At 42.3% G+C, this 24,940-nt stretch overlaps 1 protein-coding gene across 1 annotated transcript; it reads left to right on the plus strand.

Moving 5' to 3' along the window:
- The first annotated feature begins 4,988 nt into the window (after nucleotides 1–4,988).
- Nucleotides 4,989–24,735, plus strand: mmp11a (matrix metallopeptidase 11a). Its single transcript, XM_072707012.1, has 8 exons — nucleotides 4,989–5,214; nucleotides 10,783–11,030; nucleotides 11,675–11,818; nucleotides 15,936–16,069; nucleotides 16,962–17,176; nucleotides 20,266–20,470; nucleotides 22,512–22,772; nucleotides 23,181–24,735. Exons 1-8 carry the CDS (start codon nucleotides 5,104–5,106, stop codon nucleotides 23,288–23,290), a joined length of 1,428 nt encoding a protein of 475 aa, XP_072563113.1. The 5' UTR covers nucleotides 4,989–5,103; the 3' UTR covers nucleotides 23,291–24,735.
- The last annotated feature ends 205 nt before the right edge of the window (nucleotides 24,736–24,940 follow it).

Consider the following 24,940-nt stretch of genomic DNA (forward strand, 5'->3'; position numbering starts at 1 on the left):
AGATGGGAAGCCAGGGGTCGGTAGGCCAGGAGATCAAGCCGAAGACGTGGACAACTAACACAGGCAAGGACACGAGGGATATCACGGGAGGGGTGGAAGGGCAGGAGTGCTGGCAGGAGACACAGGAGGTTCGGGAAGGGCAAGGATGATAGACCGCAACTGGGGAGAGAAAACGAAGTCAGACCGCTCAGTAAGTGCATCGCAACAATACCTACAATACAGGTTTAAGTTCCGTCTGCTAATTGATAGTAGGAGGCGTCTGCTATCGTAGCACTGTGGGCGTGACACACTGTATGTTCTACGTATGCATTATAAAGGCATTATGAAGGTGCACTGAATGTTCTATGTATGCATTATAAAGGCATTATGAAGGTGTAGTTGATGTAAAACGTTAACTTTTATTCATTAATCTTCTTTCTTGGTTGTTCTTTCTTTCAAAAATCGCATTGAAGCCTACAAAAACCTACTTAAACTATTGATACCAAAATTAAGCAAGCCCCCCCCCCCCCCCCCCCCCCTCCACTGGACAATACCACGGGGGCCCACAGTAAAGTTACTGCTGCTACAATGTTGCTGTTTCTTCCTGTCTGTCCTAGTATCTGCTTTATTATGAAATGACACAATTTCCCTTCTTTCAGAGCTGCTCTGTTTGACGAGAAAGCTGTGACTGCCTTAGGCTGCTGTAGTGCTGGTCCACTCACTGTACGGACTGACGTGTTTAGACCATGGACATCACCCATGGTCCACAGCAGGCCTCCTGCAGTGCAGTAAAACTGCAATGAAATCAGGAGTTACACAGCATCATGTAACAGCTTACTGGAACATAGCATACACATACTTGCACTGCTGAGCTCTTCATCGAGGCCTTCACACTGGCTTTCAGTGGTGACAGTCCTCATCCCTGAGCTGGTTTGTCATGTGGTGGGCGCTGTAATCAGTGCGCGGTCCTTACCTCCTCCTTCTCCTCTTGAGTAGACAATGTTCAAAAACCATGAACTAACCAGACTAGACCATGTCGCTTAATATATTAAGCTAAAATACTATTTTAAAACAGAGGCAGCATTTCTAGCTCTGTCTGTCATCAATATCTAGGTCAAGGCCAATTTAGAGAGCTCTTCAAGATTAACAACTTGGTATGATGACTCTATCTACATAGATAATGTGCTGCGTCAGGTATGAAAGGCTTAAGGAAAAGCTCATACTTTAATGAATCTTAAGACGAAGATTATGATACATGTAGTGCTATGATCCTTTTGGGACACTCGACCCGGGCCCTCCACCCTAAGCCAAAAAAGTCCTCTATCTCTTTTCCTGGAAATTAAAAGGGTAAATCTGCAATCTGATAACTTACTGTTAATCGTGTTTACTGGTAATCTACACCAAAACAATTCCCAGTGAGCATTTTCAATGGACCAGTTACATTTTGATATGTCAAGTGCGTGACCTGGTTTAGGATGTAATTCATCTTTTGAAGTCAAACAGAAGAGTAAAATAAAACATTCAAATTGCTGATGTCACTGTTTATGAATGCTCAGGAACTTACTCATCATAGTCCTGAGACTTTATGGTCAGATCAGTAGAAATTCTTGCCCAGTTAAAGCCTCACTGATGTGTGAGTAAATGAGCTGATGGTCTGTTTTTATTACATGGATATTACCACCAAGGGTGTAACTTCGGGTTGAACACTGGGGGGCTGAGGTCTCCACCCATTTAAAGGGACCAGGGGGTTCTATTCACCAGTTTTTATTATTAGGATGGAATTACTGCAACCCCCTCCCCATCCCCCTGTAATTTATGACTACGATTACCATATTGGCACTGACCTTCAGGGTGAGAAACCAGCTTTGACATTATCAACACAACTATCACAAGCGTGACAAAGTGTTTATAATGCATGGCTTTCTGTGTCAACCCCCCCCCCCCCCCCATATCGTATCACCCCCTGTGAAGTGGTCAACATCATGGGATCTGAGGTCGGCTGGGACCAGGAACCAGGCCTCTCTGTGTGTATCAATGAATATCAATGTTACGACAGTGTCCTCACAAGAGCTGAAAAAACATTCAGGGAATGGCTCATTTATTGTACAATTTCATCATCTAAAAAAATATAGTGCCAAAACACTGTCATCCATTTTAACCTGCTTTGGGGTGGTCAATTGCATTAAGAGCCAGTGGAAGTCTGCAGAGGCTGGAATATGAGCAAAGGTGTTGTGGACATATGTGGCAGAATGGTTTTCTGCACCAGCCATGCCAGTGAAGTTTCTCGCTTGATCTTTTATCAGGCTGCTGGGCGCTCGACTCTTGGCTCCATTGAGGTGCGATGTGTTGTGCCCACAGGTCTCACACCAATGGGGGCACGTGGACACTTTCCGCTAGTATCACATTGTCCGTGCACCCAGGCAAGCCGGCATTTCTGCAGGTTCTGCTTTGAAAATGTGTCTAACACAAAAAAAAAAAAACTGCACCACAGCATATCATCAGCACTGTGTTTAACATCCCCGCCTTTTCGTTTCTTCTTCTTTTGGTGTATCTGTTTTTTGTGTTGTATTACATTACTTGCTTAGGATGTGTAATGCAAAGCTTTGCTCAGTCTTTGATATGCATTCATATAAAACGTACCTACCGATGTTATTTCAAGCCATAAAATACCATTCTCAGCATGTCCTATATACACTTTGACCTTTAATATTTAAACAATAAATTAAGAAATTTTTACTGGCCCAACTGACTCATATTATTTACGCTTTTTAATGATCTCATATATACTACAGTATGTTCCCTGCTGGCTTTCATCACTGAAGACATGGCTTGTCCAACCCACTACTTATCTAGATAGATTTATTTTCCCCAGGATAGGTTAAAAAATCCCTGTGCGCTTGACAATGGCAACCTGAAAAAAATCCCCTATTTGGAAAACACCAGAATCCTCAAGAGATGATTCATTACATAACAAAGGCAGATCCAAAGAAACCACATGTTAAGCTGTAATTTCCCTGAGTTTGCAAGAATGGAATGTGCTTGGTCAAAACTGGGAAGATTGTAAACATAGATCAAGGTAATGCTGCAGGTTGCATTGTTGTCAAAGAAACAGACTTTAAACTTAATGGTCATGAGTTCATATCCCGTGTCCCAGTTACTGCTTCAGAGAAATATCCAGCTGTATGAGGAGCAGAATCTAATATAATTTCAGCGAGACAGTATTATATTAATGCATGCAGCCAGAACTTGTCTGTCAAACCTCACTTAGTCATGTGGCTTCTCCAATCTCGTTGAACCAGTGACATTGTCCCTGCATTCAATGACAGTCATTATTGTTACCATTTATCCACACTTGTCCTGCGCAGGGTCACTATAGGCACTATGGGATTGACGAACACCATTCACTCACACAGACAGCTTTATGGACAATTTGGCAACTCCACCAGACGACCCAGAGGAAACCTCACAACGATACGAAGAGAACATGCAGGCTCTACACATGGAAAGCCAGAGCCCAGCAGTGTTAGCCGACAGTGCTGACCACTGCGCCACCATGCTACCTTCGATCCCTGTTAGTGTAATATCATGTAATTGCATATGTCAAAAGCTGCAATTCACACATGAGTCATGCATACCTTTTAAAATGGGAGTGATGGATTATTACATATTGTATTGAATGCATTCTTAAGGGCAGCGTGCTGGAATATTCTGTCTATGAAACAACTTTGCATTTTCCAATGCATGGACACAGTGAACCTGCAGCCTAGCCTATCACAGGAAGCGCCAAGCAGGAGGCCTTCTTCATAATGTCAATCCTTCACAGCACAAACGCCCACCACAGACATTAGCATTCGCTTTGGACAATTTGGAGACCAGCTAAACCATATATCATGCGACTTTGGAAGGAAACACAGAAACAACCGAACCCTTAGCCCTAAAGCTATGATGGTACCGCAATATAAAATGAAATATGTTCGTGAAAAACACTGCAATAAGCATAAATTACTACTGATTGTTATATGTGCATAAAAATGTCTGCACATTAATAGATCAACTGCTAGTATATAATTAGCTAGTATATAAAAAGAGTGTTTTCACCATACCAGCCAGCTGCTGAGCAGACCCCATATGCAAAAAACGGTATGCCACCGTATGTACTGTGGGGTACTGGAATGCCACCGTACGGGGGTATTGGAGGGGACTGGTATGCCACCATATGGGGGTATTGGAGGGTACTGGTATGCCACTATATGGGGCTCTATATCCATCCATTTTCTGAAACTGCTTGTCCTGTTCAGGGTTGCGGGGGGTGTGGAGCCTATAGGCATAAGGCAGGGAACAGCCCAGGACGGGGTGCCAACCCAGGGCAGGGCGCCAACCCATGGCAGGGCACACACACACACAGCACTCACTCACACAGCACTCACTCACACAGGCTCACCTACAGGCAATTTGGGAACTCCAATTAGCCTCAGCATGTTTTTGGACTATGGGGGGAAACCAGAGCACCCAGCGGAAACCCCACGAAGACACACGTAAAACATGCACAGTTAACAGACTTTAATATTTACATTTTTTTGGCAGAGGTTTTTGTTCAAACCAGCGTACAAACAGCACAACACAAGCTAACGACTGTGAAGAATCCACTAGGCATGAGTACATACTGTATAGGCTGCGCTTCCAATAAACACCGCCTTAGCCACTCGGCCATCTCGTCACACTCATACATACGGAACCATTTACTAACAAATTATTTATTAACCAATTAATTTAGAAGCATAAAAATACAACTAATGAAATTTTATTATCAGTCAGCATATACTGTAGGTTTCCTAACAGTACCGCCGTTGCGCTGGTTTATATGCAGCACGGTCTTGCACTGTATGAACATAGTTGTATTACAGGGCAGGCAGTCCCTGATATTCATGCAGCAGTGTTGGGGTTAAAAAAATCACGTGGGTTACTGAATGATATTGTCATCGGGACCCATAAAAGGTGTAACTATAGAAGATAGAGGACAGCAAGACCAGAGTGTATAAAAGCTCCTGCAAAAGAGCATCCACCCGTCACTATCCCGATTTCCCAGCGCTCGGGCTGTGCCGCAAGACCGTCCCGACAGAAGCGATGATGCCTGTCTCCCGCATCATGTGCGGAACCTTTGTGCTCCATTTTTTCCTGTGTCTGCACTCCGTACCGATACCGAACAGGAGCGGCAACAGGTTCAAGTCAGCGACGGTGAGTCAATGCCAGCCGCCTGCGCTTGCATGCGAAACTTCGCCCTGCATACAGCATCGTAAATACCTAAACGCGCACTTCACTTTTCACTGAAGGGATGTAGCACTGGAATTAAGAATTGGAAGTATGTACATTACTCAATGCTGTTGACTTTTAAAAAAATACTTACTTCGCAGTTGCTAAATTTTGCCTGCACCTGTAATATATTTAAGATTGTCAGAATAACAACAAAGTACAGTTCAGAAATAATGTATTGTGATATATGTAAAGTGTATACTTACATGATATGTATTTTCCACCAAATTTAAATGAAATAAAAAATACTTTAACGTGTTCCAATTACAGGGGATTTTAAGCATCTGATTTTTTTGACAACTTTTAAATTGACTAAAGCGAAACTTCCGCTGTGTTTGTAATTGACCAGAGTTATGTTTGAAGTTTGTGACGCTCGAGTAAATCTAGTGCGATCTTAAATTAAAGGTTGTAGCGAGCGGAATAGAAACTCTCTCAGCTAGCAGACGGATACCTGGTAACTCACCTACAGTACAGCAAACCGTTACTTTCATTTAATTCAATTCAGTTCAATTCTACTTATTATTATACTGTATAGCGCCTTTCACAACAGAGTCGCCCCAAGGCGCTTTACATTGATGTGTTGTGATACGTTACAACATCATTAAGACAGAATAATACAAATAAACAGGGAAAAGGAAAGACAAATAAATTAAAGAAAGCCAGATGACAACGTTGACAATTAGAACATATTTAATTAAAACCATAACTTTACGTCGTTATACAGCAGGTATCGACTTTCGGTAAAATGCAGTTATTTATTATTAAATTATGCCAGAGTTTACTAATTTCTCCCATTCTCTCAAATTATTTGCATGTTTTAAAATAATTTTGAGAGGTTTCACAGATTACTGTCTTCCATTTACGTATGCCCAACATGACTGTAAAAAAAAGAAGAAAAAATATAACAGTGGGGCAGCTGTGAAAGAGTGGGGGACTGTGAAAGAGTGGGGGTCTGTGAAAGAGTGGGACAGCTGTGAAAGAGTGGGACAGCTGTGAAAGAGTGGGGGACTGTGAAAGAGTGGGGGACTGTGAAAGAGTGGGGCAGCTGTGAAAGAGTGGGGGACTGTGAAAGAGTGGGGGACTGTAAAAGAGTGGGGGACTGTGCACCTGCCATTCAGTTTAGTCCTGGGAATTTATTTCTCAGATTCACTGTTGTGTCTGTAAAGCTGGTAAAGCATAGGCAATGTGTTCCCCGTTGTTACCGGAATCACCAGAGCATTTATACTCAATGAGTAATTGGTCACACAAAGTGGATTGTTGAAAAGGGGTTTGTGGAAAAGAAAACTAACATTTTCCTAGTGCATCACCCATCTTCCATAACTGCAAGTCTTGTATGGGATTGTGGAAAGTGATTACTGTATCCCATTTAGAGACATGGGGGGGGGGGGGCATGGATACCCTGGCTGATTCAGGAGCCCCCAAATCCACTGCCGGGGGACCTCTCCCCTGCTCAGGAAAGTCCACTAACAGGGAGACACTACTGGGAACTTCTATCTACCGCTGGACCTATATTGTTTAGACTGAAGGTGTCAATCCAAGCGGGGGGGGGGGGGGGGGGGGCCAAGGTGACATTTTGTCAGAGGTACCAGAATTTCTAGCTACGCCCCTGATCCCCTACAGAGTGTTTCCCAACCTCAGACAGTCCACGTTTTTGCTTCCTCTCAGCTCCCAGCACACCTGTACCAGGTATTCAGTGTTCCTGATTGGCTGGGAGCTGGGGAGGGAGCAAAAACGTGGACTGTCCGGGGTTCCTCAAGGACTGGGTTGGGAAACACTCCCCTACAGCACCGGAGAGGCAACATCTTGAACTGGATGCTTGTCCACAACAGGGCATATTCATGCGCTCATGCACGCACACACACACACACACAGGAAAATCATGATGCTGGTCTTTTCTTGACCTTGCTTTCATCCTCAAGGTCAAGAGATGCAAAGACACATATGACTCCCAGTTTGGGTTTGTTCAGAAAAGAATTCCTTTAGATCGGCCTTCTGGTCACAATACCAATTAGTTAATGGTCTTAGTGGGAAAATGTTTTGCAAAGATTGTAGCGTGAGGTGGCGAAGAATGAAAATGCCTACAGATTCTGCTTTAAAATAACCATGTTATACAGCATACATCTGAGGCTGTTATGGGCAGCTGTGTTGTGCTGTAATGTCTGCTTTGAGTTTTCTGCATGCAGTGCGAACAATAAACTTAAATTCAACATGTGGGTTCCCCCCTGCGGGGGATGGGAAATTATCTGATCTCAATCCTGGAATGTTATGCATGACAATAGCAAGAGGCTGTTTGCTGCTTACATTTTGGAAGCTGTGGCCAACCATGACGTGTCCTCAGTGAGGGAAACTGCAGGTGACATTATTAGTAGGTTACAGAAACAATCAAATAACATCATTTGACCGCTTGGCTTTGCTGCTAGTGGGTGACTTTTTATAAAATTAAAATAAAATCTGGACATAGAAAAGGAAGGATGTGCAGCAGCTCTGAACCAATCTTTCATCTACTGAGTCTCTTCCTGTCCTAGTGAAACAATTTCTTAACTCCCTGTAATCAAGTTTTGTGCACTCTGATGGAATTAGGCATATCTTCTCTGGATTTATCATGGGTAAATATTTATTCAAAATGGATTTCCTGCCTCCTGGACGTTCTTTATCTTATGTGACATTTCCTTTTTCTTCCAAGGGTGGAAGGGCTATACTTTGCAAATTGCAGAGAATTTATGGAATTGCACAATGTTTTCATATAATCCCAGTTTGTATATATATTGTTTTCTAAGTTTGTATGAGATTTAACAAAAATAAACAGAGGAGGCTCCAAAAAGAAATGTATAAGGAGTATAAGGGAAAAAATGAAAGACAGCTGTGTATTGAATGTGAGGGATTACCTGCTGGTGCTGAGGCTTGCTGCTGGCTGGTGGCTTTGCCTCGTGTCTGTGCTGAGGAGCAGTTAGCCAGAATTATGAGGCGAATGGATTCAGGGGATCCCGTGAGTCTCCCACCCTCCCCCCATTAGCTTCTTATCTTTACTTCCTGTGTCTGTGCCAAATCATGACCAAACACGCACGTCTGCCATATCCAGGATATTAATGTCTGGCATCAGGACCAGTGGTGACTCTGGCCAAGCAGGGGCACAGGGAATCTTTTCACATGATGAAATTATGCCAAAGGTGCATGGGGGAACAGTAGGAAAAACTGAAGAGCATTTTTTTTCTTAATGGCTTCCAAAACGATAAAGATCTTATCCCAACATTACCCCTGTCCTGTCCCGATCGTCTGCTCCTTCCGTGTGCCACGCCGCCTCGTTAAGCTCGTGTGGGATCCCCATGTGATCAGCTGTTTCTGGTTGTTGTCATTAGTCCTCTGTATTAAGTCCGCGTTTCAGTTTGTTTCCCCAGTCCGGTCATTGGGTGCGTTCAACTTGCTTACAGTGCTGGCTTAAAGCAACGCATTCTGATCCTGACGCAATGCATTATGGTTAGATGCATTGCGACCTCTCCCGGCTGCACAAACTGGAACCACCTCCGTGACGACACACCTTTGACCTTATTGGCTGAAGAGTTTAGTTACATGACGTTTGTATCCCAGGCAGTTCCGATGCGTAATCTGCTATTTCTCCCGAATATCACGTAAAGCAGTGAGAACTGGTTTTCAGTTAATTTACCTGGTAAAATAAAGTTTAAATAAATGACACAAATGCTCTAATAGTACACGTAAGTTAGTGGTTTATTTATTGTTAGTTACTGTAATGTTGCGCTGCTTTATTTGGTTAATCGTCCAGTCTGTGAAGAAGGCATTCAAGTAAGAATTGCATTGTAGTATGACTCATTTCCTGGCGCGTACAATTTATATTAGGTCAGCGTTCACGGTTCGACTTTTGATATTCAGATCAAGTTCTAGGTCAAACTGGTTTGTTTGACTTTCAAGAAATTTGAGTTTGAGAACTGAGGTACCACTGTGTGTGTGTATATATATATTCAAGATTCAAGATTCAAGATTCAAAGCGTTTATTATCATATGTACAGAAAAGTAGTATTTCTCAGTACAATGAAATTCTTACTTTGCTGTCCACTCACAAATGCCAGGTTAAATTAAATTACAAGTACAAAAGAGCATATTTGAGAAAAATAGTGCAAAAAGAGCTTAAAGTGCAAAGTGACCTGTTGTGCAAATGAGGTAGGTCATGATATGCAAAGTGATCTGTTATGTAATGTGTATATATATATATATATATATATATATGTATGTAAGACACATATACCCACCCATCCATCTTCTACTCAGTTATCGTAGTCAGTGTCATGGGGGGGCCTGGAGTCTATCCCAGGTAGCACAGGGCACAAGGTGGGGGTACATGCTGGGTGGGGTGCCAGGCAAAACATTTTCCTATATGACCTTTCTGTTCGTTTACTTACACAAAGCATTCTGTTGTGTATTTGACCCTGGCTCACAGATTTGCTTTCAGAAGTTGGTATAGATTCCAATGCAGGATGGTTAAAATGAATGACAGCCGATCAGAGAGTCGACCTGTTCTGCACCCATATAAATCTGCAGAACCAATTTTGTGTTCTGTGCAAGTAGGTAATTTCTACCGCTCACAAACTGATGTAATTTAGAAAAATACATTTCCTAGAAGGTGATGATGAGTTGAAATAGTAAAGGAGAAATTGTTTGGACCATGTGACAGTTATGAGACAATTGTCATTTTTTTCAGCTATCCTCTATTATTGGCTTTACAAACACCTTGAAATCAGAGATGCAGAGAATGGGACAGGGTACCGAAAAGGATGCACATTAGTAGGAGCATGATCTTTCATATCAATTCCTCCGAATATGTCACCCAGTGGCAGATAAAGTTCTTAGGAAACCAGACTCAGCCGATCAGCGCTTTCTCTATTCTCAACTAAACCAGGACTGTGAAGGAAAGACAGGTGACCTTGACTCAGGTGAGACATGGATTCAGGGTCCACTCTTTATCAAGTTTTTATCCTTATGTCTGGGAAGATTAACCTGGTGGAACTGTGCCTTTAGTACAGGGAGATAAAAATATGCATCAATATCATCTTCATCATCATCCTCCTCCTCATCATCAACATATTTTTCAATTTTGATCTCCACATGCTTCCTGATAGCAAACAAGAGAGGCTGTGGAGAAAAAAACAACAAATCAAGCAAGGATAATGCCGAGTTTTTTATGAAATGCATTATTGGACACGGAGATAAGTTGGGACGGTGCAGGAATCCAAGAGTAGCATCTGCCCAGTTTATCGTTTCACTAGAATTCTCTTTTTCCCTAAGTGCTGATGATCCCATGAGGTAGCTCAGAGAGATGTGGAATGTAGAGAAATGCATGGCACGAGCACAGGAGCTAATTACAAGCTGTGACATTTATTTTTTTTCCAGGGATTTATTTTTCTGTGATCTCATGAACCTTTGAGCTCCACTGACCTTCCTGCTGCACCTCCTGGCCCTAACTCTCCTTCCCGGGTTTTCCAGGAATGGCGGGAGAAATCACATGACAACCACCTGAAAAACAAGGGGGGGCTACCTCACACACAGGACACTCTGAAGGAGTCCCGGGTCCGGGGGCACCTGCACGTAGGGCTACCCCCGAGAAGTGGCTCCGCGCCCAGGCAGAGGCCCCGTTGTGGTGTCCCAGACTCCCCAGTGCACAGAGGGCAACGGCGGCAAAGGCGATTTGTGCTCACTGGGAAGAAATGGCCGAAGAATGACCTCACCTACAAGTAAGAATGTCCAAATACTCTCTTCAGAATGATCTGCAGAAGGTAGAATGTAGGGGTTCCTCACTTCTGCTCATTTGCTCGTAGTGTGCTTTAAATTTAAACAGAATGGTCAGCAAAAACACCCCATTGCAGAATTTTTCCTGTGATCGCGTCACAGTTTCCAAATCCTTCCTGTTTGTTTTTCACCACTTGCTCCTTTTCACTAAAGCGATTCCAATGCCGGTATCACAGTTTGTGCTGCGGGGGGAAGCGCGCTTCTCACATTCCAACCCCCAGCTAAACCTCAAGTCTGCTTGCAAGAAAAAAGCAAATCAGTGACTTTGTTTGCCCTCATCCAGCTCATGCTACAGCTCTTTCTTAAATTCCCGGAAAGGTGTCTGAATCTGTTTAGTCCGGCATGCTTAGGAAGGTTCTATGATTGGGATGTCTTTGCTGTCAGGTATTAGCTTAGATATTACAGCACCTACCTTCTGTGAGCTGTCCACATAAATCCCACGCTTCCACTTTAATTGACGAGTCAAATCAAATCAAGCTGAACTCAGATAGGTAGAGAAGGTGACAGCTTAAAGATGAAGAAGCGTAGCTGTAGCAAAGCATCATGGGTACTTGTATGCAAAATAAAATAAGTTGCATCTCTTCCTCAGGATAGTGAATTTCCCGAGCCATTTAAGCCAGGAGAAGGTGCATTTGGTCATGAAGGAGGCGCAGCAGATGTGGAGCAAAGTCAGCCAGCTCACCATAACCGAGGTCAACGATGGACATTCTGACATCACCATCGACTTCCTTAGGTGACTGGGGGGTTGTGCTTAGGCCCAGGGGTGAACGATCGAGTAGAGCGCAACAGTGTTGAAAATGAGACCTGAAACTCCTATAAGTCAACTGATAGAGACTTGTGCTGATAAATCAGAGCGTGCGGGAGCGGGTTTAAATCTCATGAAACACATAAATTGTCTTTCTACTGGAAGCCTTCGGAGCAGTGTGTGGCTTAGCAGGCTAAGCCTCTGCCTGTGCTCCAAAGGTAATGGGTTTAAACCCAGCATTGGCAGAACAGTCACACGTTCATGGGTTCCTTCAGCACCACCCTATTCTATTCATCTGTGTTTCACAGTGCGGTCCTTGGGGGCTGCACATGGTCTACCAGACAGTCCACATTTTTGCCCCCTTCCAGCTCCCTGCTGGGGGCTGAGGAGGAGCAAAACGTGGACTCTCTGCGGCTCCATGAGGACCAGATTGTGAAACACTGCCATTCATGATTGTGGCAGAAACACCACACAATGTGAAAATGTTAACTTGTTTTGTCCCAACTAGTGACAGGTGGGAACCCATCATAGGGCAGACACAGAGCAATCAAGCCCCAAACTGAAGGGTTTTAGGTTGTCAGGGAGGACTCAGAGGAACACAGATACAACCTGCAAACTCCATATACAGAGACCGGCGTAAGAATTATACAAACAACCCAGAAGGCTTGAGGCCACAGCCCTCATAAGCCAAGCACCATGGGATTCAAAATATGTTAATGTGCTTTCCGGTTTATTTCATGCTTAACTGGTACTCATTTTTCCCAGTCCTGGGAGCAAACTATGGCTCATCCGGGGCACTCCCAAGTCAATAGGGACTCATCTAGGACATCCCCAGTGAATTGTTTTGGGTACTTCCAAGTCAATAGGGACTCGGAGGGTTTTGAAAATCACTGCACGATGTGTTCAACACGTACATTGTACTGTCATGCATTGTGTCACCTGTCATTACCTGCATGCGGGCCTCAACTATCATGCCCTTAGCAAAACCGCAACTCAATTTCTGCAGAAGTGTTATCATCTTGGGAGGCTGCTGGTTAACTTATCGCCAGAAGCACGTTGCAACAGGCCACAGCCTGAAACATGACATAATACAACAAAAATACAGTGGTACCTCAGAACTTGAACTTAATCCATTCAGAACTCCAGATCGAATCCTAAAAAGTTCGAGTTCTGATCGAATTTTCCCCATAAGAAATAATGGAAAACTAATTAATTGGTTCCCAGCCCCAGAAAATTACACCTAAATATGTTTTTTTTTTAGCATTTAAACACAAAATGAACAGGATAAAAGAATAGAGTATATACTGTACTAAACACATCTAAGCACATTTATCAAAACAGTCATTTTTAAAGTAAGTTTTTCAGTTTGTTTCCCCAGTCCGGTCATTGTATTGTCCGTCTGCGTTTTGCCTGCCTTACCTGTAATTAAACCCCGTATTCCCCGATACCCTGACGCCTGCGCCTTTGTTCCGTCCCCGCTTGGCACAACAATATTATTATAATTAAATGAATTAATGGTTTATTATTAATATTAAAATAATTAATAAGAAATCTTTATTTTTAAATGTATTTTATTATATAATAATAATTACTGTTACTGTCTATCATTGTCTAAATGTATTTTTACTGTCTAAATATATGTATTCAGCTAGTGTAAACATGCACGATGCTATCACAGCGAATGCAAGGCTGAGACTGAAGCTTTATCCCTTGTTTCCGCTGAGAGACGTGCTGCGTGTACAAGTTATCTTAGGTCAGCGTTCACGGTTTGACTTCTGAGATTCAGATAGAGTTCTAGGTAATTTTTTTTCGAACTGGTTGGTTCGACTTTTAAGAAATTCAAGTTCTAATGATTTCGAGAACTGAGGTACCACTGTACCTCCAAGCATTCCGCTTCAATATTGTTAAATTATCTGTTGTATGATGAGTGTGGAAGTTCACCAAACATAATTAAATCGACATCTGAATTGCATTAAAACATCTGCACAGATTTTCTTAACCCAAAACTGGAAATGTGTAGGGGTTGTCCCCCCTATCCCTGTGTCAGGGGGAGCTGAGTGACCACAGAACTGAGGGTTTAGCAGAAGCAGCTGTGAGGATGTTTTCATGCCTGTTAAGGCAGCCTTTGTAAATGTTCTCACACACCGGTGGCTCAGTTTGAGTGTGCACCACTGAATGCTTGGGTTGTGCAGGACACAAGGACAAAAGCAAAAATGCAAAACATATGGAAGATATGCTGTAGCTAAGGTGAGTTTTCATTGCTGCCCCCTTCACCACAACCCCTGCTCCTACAAGAGACTTTTCTGATGAAGCCTGGAATAATGGACAAAATCAGATCTGTGGACGTGTCAGTTTACAGGGCGTCACTCAGCTCTCTGCCATGTTCCCCAGGATCTATGTTTTCTGAGTCTAGTGAAAACATGCAGAAAAATATCTGATGTCCTTCTGCCACTTAGCTCCACTTTTGCTTCTCAGAATGAAGTCTTCCTTTCCCCAATGGCTGTGGCCTGGTTCCCATGAAACCTCCCAAACAACAGCAGCAATTAGAGTGGCAAAAGTGTTTTTTTTCTGTCCCAAACGTCAACAAAAACAAGTCTTTTACCAGCTTTACCAACTACCCTTCAGGCTCAGATGCTGCACGCTTATCATGTGCTCCCTCCCTCCCCGAGGCCACGTCTGCTGATTACATCCCTAAGGCGTGGCTGTTGACCTTGTCCTGCCCAAGAAGGACTCTGGGAAACTGGGTTCTGTTTGCATTGTCCTGAGCGGAACACGAGGACACAAACTGCCTAAGACCAACGTCAGGTTCACTATATATCAGTGCAACTGTGTGCAAGTTTTCCACCCAGTGTTTCTAAAAAGACCTGCACCTTTTATTGCTGGATTGCAAATCTGTATAGTCAGAGTCATGGGGGTATTCCACAAAGCAGGATTTCTTCATTAGCCAGATAATGTATGCCAAATGTAAGGGTTGTCCAATAGGAATGTGACTTACCTGTCTTCCTATTGACTAGTTTAAACGTTAGGCTTAAGCTATCCAGCTAACTGGGAAATCCCGCTTTGTGGAATACCCCTGGGGCTGTCCAGTTTGTTTATATACAAGCTTTATGTTCTGCCACTCATCGCTCTAAGCTTGCTGCTGCCGGTTGGAACCTCAGCATGCCCATCGAGGTGCTATATATTTTCAGGCTTCATTCCCTCAGGCCAGAACACATTATGAGTGCAAAAAGAAATCAGTCCAGATTCGTGTCTTGTGTGGAAAGCAGCTGGCAAGGCTCTCTTGTGACAAGTCCTGATCTATGATCAGATCAGATGGAAGGCCTTTGTAGCGTGTGGCATGTGTTCCAGTAAACTGCCAGCATCCCTTATTGCAATAAATAAACCAACCTGGCTAATTTCTCCAAGCATAAGTCCTGCTCCTAGAAAAAGAAACAAAAGCTCTTTCTGTGAAGCTGCACCTAACATTAACCCCTATAGCCTCTGGGACATCTGCTTAGATCATGAATATACAACCATGGAAAAAATTTAGAGACCACAGCACAATTTTTTGTTTCACTCATTTCTTGATTTATGGCTGTGCGTCTGAATAACATATATATTTTTTTTCAAACTGCAGCCTGGTTCTTCTGTTTCCCTTTAATTAATGAAGGGCTTCTTCCTTGCTTTATGGAACTTCAGTCCTGCTTCTAGGAACCTGTTATGAACTGTCCTAGCAGTGCACTTCACACCACTTAATGTTTCCTATTATTTTTCAAGGTCACTTGATGTCGTCCTCCGATTCATGAGAAACTGTCTGATAAGTTAACGGTCATCTCTGGCATTAGAAAGTCGCTTTGGCCCTCTACCTGACTGGTTTCTGGTTGTTCCCGGCATCTCCTGCTTCATCTTATTCTTGTGTACTGCTATCTTACAAATTTTGAACCTGGAAGCAACCTGCTGCTTAGCGTAGCGTCCTGCCAGCAGAAGCAAAATTAAACCAGTATTTAAAAATGCAGATTTGTTTACAAATATAGAGTAATCTCTTAAATTTTCCACGGCTGTATTTTTTGTTTTAATGTCATCAATGATGAAGAGCATGTCACTGACGTTCTTCATTTGACTGCAGGCTGAGGCATGGAGATGTATTCCCCTTTGATGGTCCTGGAGGTGTGCTAGCCCATGCTTTCTTCCCCGGCACACCAAGGCAAGGGGAAATCCACTTTGATGCCGATGAGAACTGGACTGTGAGGAAAAGTTCGGGTGAGCGGGCAAAACTGGGGTTTATTCACGGTTAGAAAGTGAATTTAGTGCTGGAGCTGCAACACTAATATCAAGGCAAAAAAAAACAAGAACACAAGCAGCTTTGGGGGTGAAATGGGTCCCTTGTTAATGATGACAATACACCCAAGTTCTCTTGATTTTGGATAATGTAAAGCAATGTTTCCCAGTCCAGTTCTTGTGGACCTATGGTAGTCCATGTTTTTGCTCTCTCCCAATTCCCTGTAAGGAGCTGAAAGGGAACAAAAATGTGGACCGACCATGGAACCCCGAAGACTGGATTGGGAAACACTGCGGTACAGCCATTTTTGGGAGCACTGCTCTATATATAGAATGTTCATATGTATATCCTCCTGAGGATATACATATCCCAAGGAAAAAAGTGTCCTTCAATTTTAGGTTATTTGTCTTTGGAGGAAATAAGATATCTTACAATTTAGATTTTTTCAAATTTATTTTTATTTTTTATTTCACAGCATGTCCTCTTTAGTGTACAACAGGAATAAATATGTTTCCTTACATGGAGTGAAAAGATAGATGCAAAAACAAAATGTCCACTACAATGGACATAAATGAATGGATGGGGTCTAAGGAGGATAAAAAAATCATAAAGGATCTGGTACCACTTTACCAGCATTTTGTATAAGAAGCAGAGGCACCAAGTTCAGGTTCAGAAAGTACAAATCCAGACCAAGATTTTGTTTCAACCAACCAGTTAAGTACTCTGTGACTCTTTATACTCAACTGGCCGGTTGAGACAAAATCTTGGCCTGGATTTGTACTTTCTGAACCTGAACTTTCCACCTCTGAAAAGAAGTGATCCATTGCCAATGAATGGAAGGAGCAGGGGGTCACTATGTCTCCCTCCCCAAAGGCATGGACCTGCTCAACACGGCCACCCATGAGTTTGGCCATGTGCTGGGCCTGCACCACTCCATGGACCCCGAAGCCGTCATGTCATCATTCTACACCTTTTCTGACCCATTCACCCTGACTGAGGATGACAAACAGGGCATCCAGGCCTTGTATGGCACACCCACCATCGTCAGACCAAATGTGATGGAGACCAATGAAATCACTCCATCTAAGGTAACAGACCCCGCTCCTCATGTGGCCAATAACACAAAAAGCCTAGATGTACGGTCCTTCCCATATGGAAAAAATATACAGTGGTACCTCAGAACTCGAACTTAATCCGTTCAGAACTCCTGATCGAATCCTAAAAAGTTCGAGTTCTGCTCGAATTTTCCCCATAATAAATAATGGAAAACCAATTAATTGGTTCCGGCCCCAAAAAATTACACATAAATGTGTTTTTTTTAGCATTTAAATACAAAATGAACCGGATAAAACAAGAAAAGCATATACTGTACTAAACACATCTAAGCACATTTATCAAACAAGTAATTTTTTAAGTAAGAAAATAAATGTATCCAAACAATGTGTCCTGCCCTGATCGTCCGCTCCTTCCGTGTGTCACGCCCCCTCGTTAACCCCGTGTGATCAGCTGTTTCTGGTTGTTGTCATGAGTCCTCTGTATTTAGTCCGCGTTTCAGTTTGTTTCCCTAGTCCAGTCATTGTATTGTCCGTCTGCATTTTGCCTGCCTTACCTGTAATTAAACCCCGTATCCTCCGATACCCTGACGTCTGCGCCTTTGTCTCCGTTCCGTCCCCTCTGGGCACGACAATATTATTATAATTAAATGTATTAATGGTTTATTATTAATATTTAAATAATGAATAAGAAATCTTTATTTTTAAATGTATTTTATTATATAATAATAATTACTGTTACTGTCTATCATTGTCTAAATGTATTTTTACTGTCTAAATATATGTATTCAGCTAGTGTAAACATGCACGATGCTGTCACAGCGAATGCGAGGCTGAGACTGAAGCGTTACCGTGCGTTCACACCGCCGGCGGCGACAGCGTCAAACTGACCGGAAGTCATTCATTTTCAATGTTATGCCCAACGAGAGCGTCGAGGAGAGTTGAAATCGTTTCAACTTTATGGTAATGAGCTATGACGAGGTTCGGCGGCAACCAATCGAAATGTAGAAGTCCACCGCTTGAGCAGATTCCAGATAACGCAGTCCTGTAAACTTTGGTTCCGACCACATAAGTTCCCTTGGCCGACCGCCATTAAGCAACAAAGAAGAAGAAGAAGAAGAAGATCCCATGCAGAATGGAGGAGAGGTTAATAATTGCTGTGGCGGGTTTCCCAGTAATCCAATTTTCCTGATTATACTTACCTTAAGTAATGTTTAAATTATACCTGATTACACTTACTTAAGTAACATTTTCAGTGCAGGACCTTTAGTTGCATGAGAGTATTTAAATTACAGTGTGTTATTGGTGCTTTATACATTATTAAGTAAAGGAAAAAAGTGAAGTTCGTCCACAATTGCAAAATATACATTAGATTTTATTACCAAGTTATAAATATTTAACAACCTGTGAAACTTATTTCCAACCCATTGAAATTACAAGACAAAATTTTAACGAAAAGACATAAAGAAAAAACATCATAAATTATGAACTTACCGTAGACAAACTGCGAGGCGCTCAGCCGGCTCAATAACTCGTCGATAATTGGTGTCGTGCCTCGCAATTTGTGGCCCCACTTTTGACAGCAGGTTGTCAAACTGGTCCCTATCCAGCCTGAAGTATCGCTGGAACCTATCGTTATCCAGCCGCAGCTCCTGCACCAGCCGGTGATATTCTCCAAGCTGCTGACGGGCATGGAGAATGTGATGCACCCACACCGATCTCCGACGTCCTCTCCGCATGTACAGCAATGCCACCCCAAACGCAACAACTCCATCATGATGTGAATTTGATAAGAACGCGCGCGATACTATTTATAGGCAACATTTTCCCTCTAGAACGCTTTTTTTTCAGCGGGAATGCAATTGATTTGCTCAAAACAACACCGATTTGATCAATTGCAATTGCATTACGCTAAGGTTACACTTCAGGTTTCACACAAATTAATGTTAATTAAAGACCAAGACTAGTAAATGTCTCCTATAATATCGAAATTAGACTAGCACTTAACCATGAACATAAAAATTACACACCACACAAATGGCTTTTAATTGAAAGAAAACATGTAACTACAAAAAAGTTCTTTCCATCGATCAATTTCTTACTTTCACATTCAATATATTTCATGAGGTTAACTTATACCCTCCTTGTGGTCAGTCTGCACAAGATTAACAAGCTTGTTTGATTTGCAGCCCCTTTAAATACAAGACAAGCAGCGTTGTTGACAGGGCGGCCAGGGCGAATTTTGACGCTCTCGCCGCCGGTGGTATGAACGCACGGTTACCCTTTGTTTCCGTTGAGAGACGTGCCGTGTGACTCATTTCCCCGCGCGTACAAGTTATCTTAGGTCAGCGTTCACGGTTCGACTTCTGAGATTCAGATCGAGTTATAGGTCATTTTTTTTCAAACTGCTTGGTTCGACTTTTAAGAAATTCGAGTTCTAATGAGTTCGAGAACTGAGGTACCACTGTATATTTAAACAAATATCTGACATGTGTCTAATATGTCTGCATATATACTTGAATGTTAAAAATTGGCCGCTTTGTATATAATTATATGCGTAACACATATATGTATGTGTATTTGTCTTCCGTATGGGAAAACATCACATATATTTACATATATGGCACAAATGTCCAAATACGTGCAATAAATTCACCATATATGTAAATATACTGTATGTGATGTCTTCCCATACAGAAAATACATAATATATATAGGATATATAAATATATGTAAAGTGGCCAAATGTGAAATATACTGTAGACATATATGTCAAATAAATGTTTTAGTATTTTTCCTTCATATGGGCTAACAGAGATTTTGCATGCAAACATACAACACATCCCCATACAGTAGTACTTGTGAACTCATTTCCAAGTTCCAAGTACCCTGTGTATTCATTCATTCATCCATCCATCCATCCATCCATCCATCTTTCATTACTGCTTCTCCGGTTACAATGAGCCCAGAGTCTATCCCAGCAAGTTGCAATGTAGCATTATATTCTACAAATATTGTACAATTTCCCAAATACCTGGATCATTCAGCAGATCTCTTGCACACAGCACTGGTGTACATCTTCCATTTCTTGAAGAGCATTATGACTGTTGTGCCCTGGCTTGCAGCCTGATGCCTGCCACACAGATTTTGACGCAGTGTCGGTCATCCGAGGGGAGCTTTTCTTCTTCAAGTCCTCTTACGTGTGGCGCCTCCGAGACGGGCACCTCCAGACTGGCTACCCCGCGCTGGCAGCCTACCAATGGGCTGGCTTCCCCAAGAGAATCGATGCTGCCTTTGAGGACATATTTGGGATGATATGGTTCTTCCAAGGTGGGTGATGTTGACCTTCCTGGGCCTCATCCAGGAAGAGGCATATTTGAGATCCACATTTTCCAAAATCAAAACACAGACATGACCAGTGGATCATTAAAAACCCATCAGGTCGATCCTTCACCCTACAGCTTGATTTGCTTTCTAAAAATCTGTAATTCAGAGTTTTTCTCCTCTTACTCTCTATATTGAATCTCAGCTTGGGCCTCCCTACCAGGTTGGGCCAAGTTGTTCAAACCATCTTCTTATTCGCCTGGCTGCCTGAATCACATTTTAGAAACACACTGTTGAAGGTTTGCTGCTGAATGTACATTCCTTTATGTGAAAGCAAGAATTGGAGCGACGTCAGCATATGCGATGACTTACAGAGCATATAGACCTAACATAATAACTGGATATTTTCTCTGCCAGTTATAGCTGAGGATATCGCTGAAGGAACTGCCATTAATTCTTAGCTTTGCAACCATAACATGTGCTGACAAAGGTAGCATCTTAATAGCAACAAGATCAAATCATACAGAATAAAAGCATTTCATACAGTCTCAGATAGACTGAAAAGCTATCAAGGAAGACTCAGGTCTCATGTGATCGCATACAAACATCATATTATACACTCACCTAAAGGATTATTAGGAACACCTGTTCAATTTCTCATTAATGCAATTATCTAATCAACCAATCACATGGCAGTTGCTTCAATGCATTTAGGGGTGTGGTCCTGGTCAAGACAATCTCCTGAACTCCAAACTGAATGTCAGAATGGGACAGAAAGGTAATTTAAGCAATTTTGAGCGTGGCATGGTTGTTGGTGCCAGACGGGCCGGTCTGAGTATTTCACAATCTGCTCAGTTACTGGGATTTTCACGCACAACCATTTCTAGGGTTTACAAAGAATGGTGTGCAAAGGTAAAAACATCCAGTATGCGGCAGTCCTGTGGGCGAAAATGCCTTGTTGATGCTAGAGGTCAGAGGAGAATGGGCCGACTGATTCAAGCTGATAGAAGAGCAACTTTGACTGAAATAACCACTCGTTACAACCGAGGTATGCAGCAAAGCATTTGTGAAGCCACAACACGCACAACCTTGAGGCGGATGGGCTACAACAGCAGAAGACCCCACTGGGTACCACTCATCTCCACTACAAATAGGAAAAAGAGGTTACAATTTGCACGAGCTCACCAATATTGGACAGTTGAAGACTGGAAAAATGTTGCCTGGTCTGATGAGTCTCGATTTCTGTTGAGACATTCAAATGGTAGAGTCAGAATTTGGCGTAAACAGAATGAGAACATGGATCCATCATGCCTTGTTACCATTGTGCAGGCTGGTGGTGGTGGTGTAATGGTGTGGGGGATGTTTTCTTGGCACACTTTAGGCCCCTTAGTGCCAATTGGGCATCGTTTAAATGCCACGGCCTACCTGAGCATTGTTTCTGACCATGTCCATCCCTTTATGACCACCATGTACCCATCCTCTGATGGCTACTTCCAGCAGGATAATGCACCATGTCACAAAGCCAGAATCATTTCAAATTGGTTTCTTGAACATGACAATGAGTTCACTGTACTACAATGGCCCCCACAGTCACCAGATCTCAACCCAATAGAGCATCTTTGGGATGTGGTGGAACGGGAGCTTCGTGCCCTGGATGTGCATCCCACAAATCTCCATCAACTGCAAGATGTTATCCTATCAATATGGGCCAACATTTCTAAAGAATGCTTTCAGCACCTTGTTGAATCAATGCCACGTAGAATTAAGGCAGTTCTGAAGACGAAAGGGGGTCAAACACTGTATTAGTATTGTGTTCCTAATAATCCTTTAGGTGAGTGTATATGATAATAATAGATACTTTACTGTGGGGAAATTGTCTTTACGCCTCCCTCAACTTGCTCTTTGAAGAGTAAGCTGATATAGCAGCGCGCAGGGAGCTGGGGGTTAACTGGGTTGGAACTGGTGACCTTCAGATTACAGGCACACAGGCTTAGCCCACTGAGCCACATGCTGCCCCTCTCATATGGATGTACCTGTGTCCTTTCAGGCCACAATTTCTGGGTTTACAATGCTGAGAGTCGGGTCAGGGGCCCGGAATCAGTGAAGAGCCTGGGAGTTCCTGTCTCCGATATCCAGGCCACCTTCACCTGGAGTAAAACCAAAGACCGGAGGACCTACTTCTTCAAGGATGATAAATACTGGATCTTTGATCCCTCCAACAAGATGGTGGAAAGTCCACACCCATACAGCACGCAGAACTGGAGGGGATTCCCCAGCAACATCGATGCAGCCTTCCAGGACCAGCAAGGTAACAGAGATGTTTGAAGTGAACATTACCAACTAGCAATCCTCTTAATGATGACTTTGCTGCTGTAGCAGTCTGTATAAAGGGAAAGGGAGATTATTTGTGATATTTGTGTTATTTGTGCCTAAAAATGAACATTACAGTTCAAGAAAATGTATGATTTAAGATTTAATTAGGGGGCAGAAGATATATATTGGAAGGAAAACTTCAGCATATCAGAAACTGTAACTTAAATCCATAAGACCAAAACCAGTTCAGGACAGAATAGATGCAGCAGAGAATTTCCAAAGACCAGAAGGTTCTAATCTAAGGACTGTTATAGGATTATTATGATTCTTATCTATTATTAATATTATTAATAAATTATACATGTTGTTTGATCCCCTCCTCTTCACACCTTGTTATTGACAGGCTATGCCAATGTTCTTAGTGGAAGGCAGTACTGGAAGTTTGACCCAGTGAAAAAGAATGTACTGGAAGGCTATCCCCGCTATATTGGAGTTGACTTTTTTGGTTGCTGAAGGTCTTAAACAAGCCTGTGGAAGAGCAGCATTTCCACACTGGACTGGCAGGTGTTGGAACATCCTCATTAATGTCTGTCGCCCTCTGGTGTTCATTGGTTATACCAGCCTCAGCGAACAGGAAACAGGATTTCCAAGTCCCACTGCTGTTTCCGAAAGAACACAGTGAATCATCTTTAGATCTTCCTTGATGGTACAATGTTCACATTTACATTCTTTCAGTATTGGTGGGAGGCCTTAATATCAGTATCAATTAGTATTTAATATCAACATTAAATGTAGTCAGCTAATAGTATTTTTTTACCCAGTAGGCAGCAATATAAGTTATATGCAAATAATTATTTGAACTTGAAAGTCACAGACTCTCAGGAAAAAAATGAACATTTGAATTTGTATGTCTGAACTAATGTTTAGACACTTCATATAGCAGCTGTAATCCTGTTCATTGAAGAAACAAACAGCATATCTACCTTTTACAAGAAGGACGTGATTTCATATTTCAGTTTTGTAGCAGTATAACATTTTCTGTTTGTAACACATCAGGTACTAAATTGCTTAGACAATAGTGGCGTATGAAGCATCCACACATTAATACCTGTCTAACTTGTGTTATAAGCAGGAGTGTTTGCATTAAAATTCAAGGAGGATAACAACCACCAAACTGACTGCTGATCTATATTATATCTGTAGATCACTCATTCTCTCAGGCTTGCTTATATCCAGCAGAGTGCAGGAAAACTACTCATTTTAAAACCTGATAGCTTCTTCGAACATTTTTTTCAACTGTAGGAGTATTTACAGTGTGGGATGAACTTTAAACAAACATATAGCCAGCCCTAGACTTACAATGTAGGCCCGCACAAAAATTCACAATAACATTCATCCATCTTCCAACCTCTTATACTGCTATCCCAGAAAGCACAGGGCACAGGGCTGGGGAACACCCCGTGTGGAATGACAGTCTGTCGCAGGGCACACACACATCTTGGTACACATTTTACACTTTTCTTATATAACAATAACAATGACAAATATGAGGACGTTTGCCAAATCATTGATTGTATTTTGTCTGTGATCTTGACCACAGGTGGCAGACCACAACTTTTCTTCTGAAAAAAAAAGGGCAGCTAATTCCTAATTTTACAAACTATATGATTCGTATTACAGGCCACAGCATACACGGTTAGAAGAGGAATCGATGGAATACTTGGTGGTTTGTAGCCTTTTCAAGCAGTTTTTTTTAATAATGTGGAAATTATTATTTCAGCTCTCTCCACAACTCTCATCTGGACAACCCATCCGTTTTTTAAGGGTATTTATGTTGTCTTAACATAACAGATGATTTTTTGCATGTTTAACCAAAATATCATATGTAAAAATGTATAAATTATGTTTAATATTTCGATATAAATAAAGGTAATCCTCGCTCAGGCTTTGATCCTCTATGTGTGTTGTCCTATTTTGTCTGCTGAAAGCACTCGTTGGCAAACAGTCACACGGAAATACAATCTGCAGAACAGAAGCACGTACGCAAACAAAAAGGAGACAACAGATTAAGATGCCCTTCGAGGTTGGCTACACATACGGGAACAATATGCTTGGAGACTTATTCTTTACTTTCCACAAAAATTTAAGCTCAGGATCGATTTT

The sequence above is a fragment of the Paramormyrops kingsleyae genome, chromosome 2 (assembly GCF_048594095.1).
Source record: "Paramormyrops kingsleyae isolate MSU_618 chromosome 2, PKINGS_0.4, whole genome shotgun sequence".
Taxonomy (NCBI): Eukaryota; Metazoa; Chordata; class Actinopteri; order Osteoglossiformes; family Mormyridae; genus Paramormyrops; species Paramormyrops kingsleyae.

Coding starts and splice junctions, on each gene's coding strand:
- mmp11a (XM_072707012.1), top strand. CDS start 5,104: ATGATGCCTGTCTCCCGCATCATGTGCGGAACCTTTGTGCTCCATTTT. Junction 16,070..16,961: donor GACTGTGAGGAAAAGTTCGG/GTGAGCGGGCAA, acceptor CCCTCCCCAAAG/GCATGGACCTGCTCAACACG. Junction 17,177..20,265: donor ATGAAATCACTCCATCTAAG/GTAACAGACCCC, acceptor CCTGGCTTGCAG/CCTGATGCCTGCCACACAGA.